Below are 9157 nucleotides of genomic sequence, written 5' to 3' on the forward strand. Positions count from 1 at the left end.
CATGTACTGTGCTTCATAAATGAGTAACAAATGTAGTACATAACAGTAACCTACAGCACACCAGAAAAATAGATTCGGACTACCTTTCAGGCTCAGGTGCAGCGACACAGCTTTAACAAGAAGAAAAGTCAGTCATTCACCATCTTTCTCTTCTTCCTGCGCACTGAAACCACCAAAGTCCTCTCCTCCAGTGTCGGAAACGAACAGGTTCAGGATGGCTTCGTCATCCACTCTCCGCTTCTCTCCTTCGTTGTCACTTTCAAAACCAACCAAAGAAATCCTCGTTGTCAGAGTCGAACACCCTCAGAAGGGCCGTGGCGGTGTCCTCCTCTCCATCATGCAGCAGTCCAGCCCTTTGAAATCCGTTGGTGATCGTGGATGTTTCCACACTTTTCCACGCTGTCAGATTCCACCGGTGGAGTTGAGCATAACTTGCTTTTCGCAAGTTTATCGCCCCTCGTCATCCACGCCTCCCACTGAACGCGTAGCGCTACTTTGAAGTTTGTTTTTCGCGCTACTTATTCGGCACTATGTTGCCTGGCGGATGGAGATGTGACCAACATACCACTCTTGAACCCCGATACTGTGTGTCTGATCACATGCCCTTCCGCCAGGCAACGTAGTGCCGTACAACAGCGGAACAAACAAAACAAATCGTCTTACGATATGACAAAAATCACGGACAATCCAGAGAAAAGCCGCACCTGACTAAAAGCCGCAGGGTTCAAAAAGTAGCGGCTTATAGCCCGACAATTACGGTACTCAAGAACAACAAGTAGGCCTGCAGAGCGAGAGCGAAGTGCTCTAATAGGGTGATATGGTACTACAAGGTCATTAAGATAAGATGGGGCCTGATTATTTAAGAGCTTGTATGTGAGGAGCAGGATTTTGAATTCTGGATTTAACAGGAAGCCAAAACAGGAGAAATCTGCTTTCTAGTCCCTGTCAGGTCTTTGATGTCAGGTTGACATGACATCATCATACAGTTGCTAAATTGTTGACTCTGGGCTGTTACAATGTGATAAAGTTTATATTCTGCTGTAAAGCATCATCTATCATGTTGTACAGTCACTCCAAAGTGTCTCTCAGACGTTGTGCGCTAATTTCTGTACCTGTACGGTTCAACTGTTGTCTTTATCTTTGACTCAAAAATTGAACTTTGGTCGCTTAGTTGTGACACAATCCAAAATAATCACAACACAGCTAAGACTCAGCATTCACACATTTTAATTTATTGTTGTTTTTCTTCCAAAAGCACAAACATAAAAAAGGAACATTTGAATAAGGCAGTTTGTACATCAGTTTGGTGCGCTCCATCATCTTCTCACCCAGAAGAGCATCGCCGACTAGAAATACACGAAGCTCATAAATCTAGTCATTACTGCATTAGAGAAGGTGTCTGATGTCCGGATGCATCGTCACTGATGACAGTATTCAAACATGACAACCCATGTCTAAATATCAACCGGTGATGAAAAAAAACACAACTGTAGTGACTTGTGTTTTATATTTTAAAAAAAAAATGAACAAATAAATAAAAATCTGAGTAACTTTAACTCCGTGTTTGAAAACGAGCAGAAAGGAACCGAACGCTGGAGCTATCATCACGTCTGCACTCGGAGCAAAGCTCACGCAACACGCGTTTCTTTCATGCTCATATATACTGCATGGTTTCAAAATAAAATGTAATAAAATAAACACACGAGCTCCGAACTAAATCCCAGATGTAAGCAACGTTATTCCATGAAAGCGAAAATAAAACATTTGGCAACATGTCATCTACCCAATAAGGTGGATGAAAATTATGTAAAATGTGTTGGAAAAGTCTTATTATTATTAGACCAACTCTCAGGATAAATAGAAAAAAAACAACAAGAGGGGCGGAGCCTGGCTTTTATCCCATCAGGGAGTCTGATGATGGAAACCAAACAGTTTCCTCACAGACAAAATTCCTGAAACCTTGGAAAAACAAATGTCAGGTATGAAATGCTAAAGTGAATACTGAAAATACATCATCTATTCTTTAAACTATTAATTCCCCGTCAGTTCACAAAAAAGAAGAAGAAAACGCATCATCGTACCGAACGGCGTGTCAGGCCTGCAAACGGTGTTTTTAACTGAGTGAGTGGAGGCGAAAATAACGTCACTCAAAACAATAAAACAAAGCAGATGTTTGATCCTAGATTAATGTTTTTCTGTTAAATAGTGAAAAAGTTTTTTAAACAAAACAAAACCGTGTGAGCGCACGTTCTCTGGGAGACGCTGCGATGAACAGTACCAGCAGAGCCGCATCAATGCCCTGTTCAGTAGCAGAGGGGTCACAAGCAAAGTGGGATTAATAGAGTGGCGATGGAGATGCATCGTGGGTAGTATAACCCTTAACTGGGGCAGCACGAGGGGATAGATGGATGAATCCCCCCGGCCCCTCCTCCAGTGCAAATCCACCACCCTCTGTGCGTGACTGTGCTTTTCAAGCAGCTCTCGCTGCTCAAGTGTTACAGCGAGAGGGGCGGAGCCCGGCTTTTATTCCATCTGGAAGTCTCTGACGATGGAAACCAAACACTCAGAGTTTCCTCACAGATAAAATCCCTGAAACATTCGGTGGACGATGGAAAAACATGTTTGTTCCTATGAACGTGTGTGCGCAGCGGTGCCACCCGACCTTTCTGACCAGCAGGGAGCGCTCTGGTTTCTACTGGTTTTGACCAACAGCCCTGCTTTATGCAATTCAATCATGAGCAGTTTTACTAACATTTACCTCTGTAAGTTGGGAACCGCTGGGGGCACAGTGCACAGGAATGACCTAGACATAAAGGTTAACAGGTCGGGGAATCAGCACAGACACACGGGTACAAAATGATCTGTAGCGCCCTGTGAGGAGTACGATTTAAGCTATGACCGTGCAGGGACTCCACAGGAAAACCCATTTTTAACTTAATACGAGCCAGACTGTACTTTAAAAAAAAAAAGGAAATAAAGTCTTGGCTTGAAAACATCTCATTGGGTTAAAAATCTGGTTTTCCTGTTAGTCCCTGTGCCATCTGTTACATAAACAGAGCACCGCCCCCTCTCTCTGTCAGGGATGTGGAGTGAGCTGCTCGTCTTCTACACCGTCTTCCTCGCCGTCAGTACCCTGACGATGCTCCCCACTCCTCCAGCTGCCAGAGCCTGAGAACACAGAAAGAGAAAAACTGTTTTTGATGATCATAATAAACCAACTAAAATCGTTTTCTTACACTTAAGTACTGTCGATTTGTTCGATTGTTCTGTGCTGCTTTCACTGCATTGCAAACCTCTGCAGGTTTGTCTTCTGAACACTGAGTTTCAATGTAACGCAACGTGCGATATAAACATTATTGCCACCACGTCCAGGCTGTAGCGCATGTGTGAGAATGACTTGGACGGCTTGGACCATTTATTAACCCCTAATTTACGTGCACATGAACCTGCTGTATCAGACAGAATAATGACCCAATCTGTATGTTTTTAACCCAAGAAGATTAAGAACATGAAGTTTAAAGCACAACGTCTACAACTGTTTGATTTAGAAGCTGAGAAACACAGTTATCTGACCCTTTGGGTGTTTTCAAAGTGGAACGAGTATCATTGCGGGAAAAGTTGAACTTGTCTATTGTTTTGGCTCAAGAAGACGCTGGAGATCCCACAGTGAGGTGGGAATATTTACCTTTTCGTGCCACTGCAGCAGGACCGCGCTGCTGTTCTCTGACGGCCTCTCGAAGCCTTTGTAGATGTATTTCATCAGCAGGTCCACGCCGTTTTTGTCGAGAGACTGAACGCCTTTCTCGATGTCACCGCTCTTGAAGGAGCTGAGCACCTTCAGCACCAGACCCTCCGCACGGTCCTGGCCAGGAGAGAGCAGACGGCTGAAGGCCAGAGTCGCTACACATTCCAGTCAGTTCGTATACCTGGCTGTGAAATCATCGACCACTGGACCTTGAGCCGCACACACCCTGAAAGGACCTCAGCTATAAGGTGCTGAAGATCTGCTACTTTCTGCTGTATTGTTTAAGTTTGGAGAGCTTAAGAAGAACCAAATATCACTGCTATACTACAAATCAAGAACCTGAAGTTTCTCAAAGTGATGCATTAAAATGTGCTGGCGCTTGAAGCTTTACTGACGAGGAAAACCGAGCTCACCTTGACGTTCTGGTTCTTTGTGTTGATTGGTGGGTTCTTCAGTACTGCGTGTAAAGCCTCCGTGAGATTTCCTGTGCAGGAAAGGTTAAGGAAGCAGCACAGCAAAGACTCACCCTCCATCACAACGGATGTAAAGAAAATTAGAAACTAGCCTTTGCCTTCGTCTCTCATAAAGAACAACAAGCTGCACAATCAGTGCAGTCCAATTTTAAAAGCACAAAGTCTTTCAGTTAAATCAGCTTTATGAGCAGTTCACTGCCTGAATAATACAAATGCATTCATGCCCCGCAGCTCTGTTAATCATGAAAAATGTATTAAACACCTTCCACAGCTCCATTTCCCCCCAAATAATTCTGTTTGCAGCATTGCTCAGTCTCCTGATTGGTGGTTTTCTACACTAATCAGCCGTAAGTATGCTTCATAAAGACGCTCGACCTTATTGCAGTCCATGGTAGCAAAACTGCTCAGGCACAGGGGAAACAGCACTTGTACGAATAAGTGACTGAAGCCTGAGTGCTTCCACAGTGACGCTGTTCAGGTTCCAGTCATTTACTTGAATGTGGATATTGATCCCTACAGACACAGACGGGGAGATTTCTCGCGTGACTAAATCAAGAGCTACCGTACCAGCAAATCTCTGTTATACAGCGATTGCTCAAGATTGCTTGACTGGGTTTTGCTTTGATGTTTTGAGTTTTCGCTGTTGTAACACGCGCTGGGAGGAGTTGCTCAATGGGGAAGTGGAGCGCCTTCGAGCCCTATATGGCCTACAAAGCTCTTTTGACCCTCTGCGAGATGCCGGGTTCACCACACCCTAAAATGCACTTGCAGCATCAGGGAGAAAGCAGACCTGGGCAGGAGGGTGAACTCAGTAAAAGTGATGCACGCCCGCTTGTTCAATCTTGGAGCGCAATCCCTGGAATGTGACTGTCAGGCAAGTCGGGGCAGTGACTGGCCTGCTAGCTAAACGCCCATCCATGCAGCTAGCATCCCCGAAAGCTGAGTGAAGTGTGCGGATAAATCTGAGCCTTACGGGCACACTGCACAGGCCACCGCGGCACTTTCATTCAGCACGCCGTGTAGGCTAACGGGCGGGCTAGCTAATCTCGTAAAGGATATTGTCTGATGAGCGAGTCCACCTCTGCCTCGTCAGGACCCATCTGATTTTCTCCTCCGTCCTCCTCGTCCACAAACTTGTTCTCGTCGTATTCGTCCACGTCCACTCGCCTGAAGCGGGCGGACACGGTATTCTTCGACATGTCTGCGGCGATTCGGATGATTTATATTAAACCGAAAAGCAGAAGCGTTCGCGCGCAAATCCTTTTTAAAAAAATTATTTCTGCAGTGCTTTTTTCTGATGTGGGCTGTCACTGGCAGACAGGCGACTTCCGGGCCTCCCCCTTCTTTCCTCCCTCGCCGTTACTTTGACTTCCGCTGACTCAATGCCGCCCCGTGGCTGCAGTTTCTGTTCTCACCGCCAGAGGGAGCTCAAACCAAAGAAATAGTTCCGCGGTCAACAAAACTAAGCAGGCTATGTTAAGATTTTCAACTTTAGTATTTAATTAATTTGCATCACTTTTTGTCACAGTGTACTATGACATTGCAAAATAAAATGAAATTCTGCAGCTATTTATTTTATTTTGAGCAGTGGAATAGTCTTAATTTCTAAGTCAGCAAAAATAATTTTCTGGCACAACTTCACCTGCTTCCAAGGTGCATGGAGAGGATAAAAGAATTCACAAAGCAGGAGCTCCAGCAACACTTGAGGGAAGATGAACAACTTTAATAATAGACCAACGCGTTTCCGCTTGTGGCCTTCATCAGGGTCATAGTAAAACATTTTAAAATTGCTTAAATACAAGACAGGAAACAGAAAAAAATTTCAAATTAACCAGTACCTACCTATTATATGTCAGCTTACCTATCTATGAAGTTTTGACTGGTTAATTTGAAAAAAATTTCTGTTTCCTGTCTTGTATTTAAGCAATTTTAAAATGTTTTACTATGACCCTGATGAAGGCCACAAGCGGAAACGCGTTGGTCTATTATTAAAGTTGTTCATCTTCCCTCAAGTGTTGCTGGAGCTCCTGCTTTGTGAATAATTTCTAAGTCAGTAAGCTGCAAAGTCATCACTATCATCATTAAAATTCTACGTTTGGACTTGTAGGTTATTCCCAGACAGTTTGGACTAAACCAAACTCATTTTGATAGATGAAACACATTTGTCTGACAGCCAAAGATAAATACATCTGATATCAGGTGCTCTCTTTTTTTGAATAAAAGAATTGTAGTTCACAACCCCGGGGACAGTTGTAACCGTCCCTCGTTGCAGCTGTCCCCAGTCTCCCCTATAAACTTCTCCACAGTTTACCAGTGTTTACAGCCCTGATTTTATTTTGTTTATTTTTATTATTCTCTCTCTTTTTTAATCTTATCTCATATCTGAAAAAAATGATGATGAAGAAAGAAAGAAAGAAGTTGAACGTTCAAAAAAAGTAACATGTAAGCAAAACAAAGTGAACAAAAACAGGTGTACCTAAAACGTCGCTTTTTAGGTACACCTGTTCAGTGGTTATCACAAATATCTAATCAGTCAGTCACATGGCAGCAACTCAGTGCATTTGGGCATGAAGACAGCTGGCATGTACCTGAAGTTTGAACTGAGCGTCAGAATGGTCATTTAAGTGACTCTGAATGTAGCACGGTTGTTGGTGCCAGACAGGCTGTATTTAAAAAACCCAAAACTGCTGACCTACTGGGATTTTTCTGCACAACCATCTGTAAGATTCCCATGTTACTAATCCCCGCACTCGTCTCTGTTTGCATCACAGAAACAGTTAGAAATAAACCCAAACTGAAGTATCTAGTTTTCAAACTGCATGACGCCTTGGGGGTGGGGGAGTGTGGCTTTGTTGCCTTTTGAAAACCACATGAGCTCATATTAAATTTTGGCTTATCGTCCCGTGATGTTTCCAGGGATAATGGGCAGGCATTTTCACTGCGAACCAAAAGAACGTAGTTCATAACACGCAGATCTTTTCTGGGAAAGCAAGTAACTAGGGCACACCTATGTTTCATCAATGCCTTTTTTCCCTTTAGAAGTGGGATCTTTTTATTTCCTTATCTGGCCTGTCTAGACTGCCCCAAGAGTAAAAAAAAAAAAAAAAAGATAAAGATATCACTGCCTTTTTCCTTACATGCCAACCTACACAGTGGGAGTATTAGAAAACAGCGATGACTGCACCAAAAAAAGGAAAAGGTCAAACAATTGCAAAACATTGAACCCTGCCTCTGAGAGGCTCCTCACTCACACATTCGTCCATGAAAAACATACAGAGACGTTTTCTTTTCCTTCTCTTTCCCTGTGATTTTCCCACTCCCTCTTATTGCTGCACACATACACACAATCTGGCGTGCATTGGTCACAAGTGGCCTCATTGCAGGCTTTCTGCAGTGCCCCAACCTGTCCGTGCTATGTTGCTATGTGAATGACTCAGCACACAGAGGGTAAATGGCCTGTACTTGTATAGCGCTTTACTAGTCCCTAAGGACCCCAAAGCGCTTTACACTACATTCAGCCATCCACACATTCACACACTGGTGATGGCAGCTACATTGTAGCCACAGCCGCCCTGGGGCGCACTGACAGAGGCGAGGGTGAGGATACAGCCTCACAGAGGGCATTTCTGTTCATCTGCCAATTAACAAACCTGTGAAAAAGTTCCACATGGAGTCCCTTTTGTGCTGTGCTGGCTCTAAGGAAGAGGTGAAACTTGAAACGTTCTCTGAAAAGATGCCGATACAGAGCTTTTAGACTCTGGGCAAATCTGTTGGGAATCTGGCCAGGTGCTTCCGTGCCAGAGGAAAGGACTAACAGAATAGCAAACTATCCTAAGCACTTAATTAGTACTCTCACACAAGGAGAATATTGCTTTTGGATGATGATTTAATTGGGGAATGTAATAATTTAGCGGGGGCTTTGTTGGAGCAGGTCTCCAAGTTTTAGAGGCTCTGTGTGGTTTTCTTTATCATGCAGGTCAAAGGGAATCGTTTTGTCACGTTTTGTAACATCACTACTTTGACATTTATTGGTTAACATCATTCGATATTTGGTACGGGTCCTCAAATCACATTTTCAAATCAAAACAGTCCTCTCTGACTGAAAAACTGAGATTTAAAGGAAATCGCTGCATCGGTGTGTATTCCCCTCTTCCTGGAACCAAATATTCCCATTGCATTAGGTAATTCTTTCACATAGACAATTTCTTTAGTAAAAGGAAGTCGTGAGCAATCAAGGAAGTCTGGGACTGGCCACTGGTCTATTTACCTCCACCGAAAATGATTAATCTCACATACTGTTAGGTAACTATTAACAAAGCAGAGATGTAGAGATGTCATTGCATTTTATAAACTACAGTACTTACCAATGAGTCAAAAATGGTTCTTACAGATAAATTATTACAAAAAACTGATTTAAAAAGAGGGACATTGTTTTCTGTGATGTAAGAGACTACGTAAGCATCTGCAGTTTTTAAAATTCACGAGCCTTTTTTGTACCTTTTTTTTTAAATTTCAGATGTGTAATCTCCAAGCCCAAATCAAGACAATCCTATCTGATTTGGGCTTGTAGAAATAACACAGATTGTATTATCTGTTCTCAGAAGTTAGAACGCTGGCTCCAGTTTTTCAAAGGGTGTGTGAGCACTAACTGATCTTTATCCATCCATTTGTTTTCTGTCACTTATGTGAGTTCGGGTTGTTGGGCAGCAGTCTGAGCAGAGGAGACCAGACTTCCCTCACCCCGGAAACCTCTTGCAGCTTGTCTGAAGGAGAAACCAAGTTGTTCCCAAGCCAGCTGAGACATGTAACCTCTCAGGATGCATCCCAATCAGCATTTGACATCAGTAACTGCTCATGCCAATTGCAGCGGTTCTACTAGGAATCCGTCTCTAATGACCAAGCTCTCCCAATCTCTAATGGACAGCCCAGTCACCCTTTT

General features: G+C 43.4%; 1 protein-coding gene across 1 annotated transcript; it reads right to left on the reverse strand.

The window, feature by feature from the left end:
• Positions 1 to 1210: 1210 nt before the first annotated feature.
• arpc5b (actin related protein 2/3 complex, subunit 5B) lies at positions 1211 to 5589 on the reverse strand. Its single transcript, XM_076875754.1, has 4 exons — positions 5278 to 5589; positions 4159 to 4240; positions 3686 to 3862; positions 1211 to 3168 (listed from the first exon to the last, which is right to left on the reverse strand). The coding sequence occupies exons 1-4, from the start codon at positions 5415 to 5417 to the stop codon at positions 3106 to 3108; spliced, it is 462 nt and encodes a 153-aa protein (XP_076731869.1). The 5' UTR covers positions 5418 to 5589; the 3' UTR covers positions 1211 to 3105.
• Positions 5590 to 9157: the final 3568 nt, after the last annotated feature.

The sequence above is a fragment of the Maylandia zebra genome, linkage group LG17 (assembly GCF_041146795.1).
Source record: "Maylandia zebra isolate NMK-2024a linkage group LG17, Mzebra_GT3a, whole genome shotgun sequence".
NCBI classification, from domain to species: domain Eukaryota; kingdom Metazoa; phylum Chordata; class Actinopteri; order Cichliformes; family Cichlidae; genus Maylandia; species Maylandia zebra.

Excerpts from the sequence above, each read along its gene's own strand:
- arpc5b (XM_076875754.1), bottom strand. The coding sequence starts at position 5,417 with ATGTCGAAGAATACCGTGTCCGCCCGCTTCAGGCGAGTGGACGTGGAC. Across the intron at positions 4,241-5,277 it reads GTGGACTCGCTCATCAGACA|TTCCTGCACAGGAAATCTCA; the intron begins ATATCCTTTACG and ends CTTCCTTAACCT. Across the intron at positions 3,863-4,158 it reads CAAAGAACCAGAACGTCAAG|GACCGTGCGGAGGGTCTGGT; the intron begins GTGAGCTCGGTT and ends TCTCCTGGCCAG.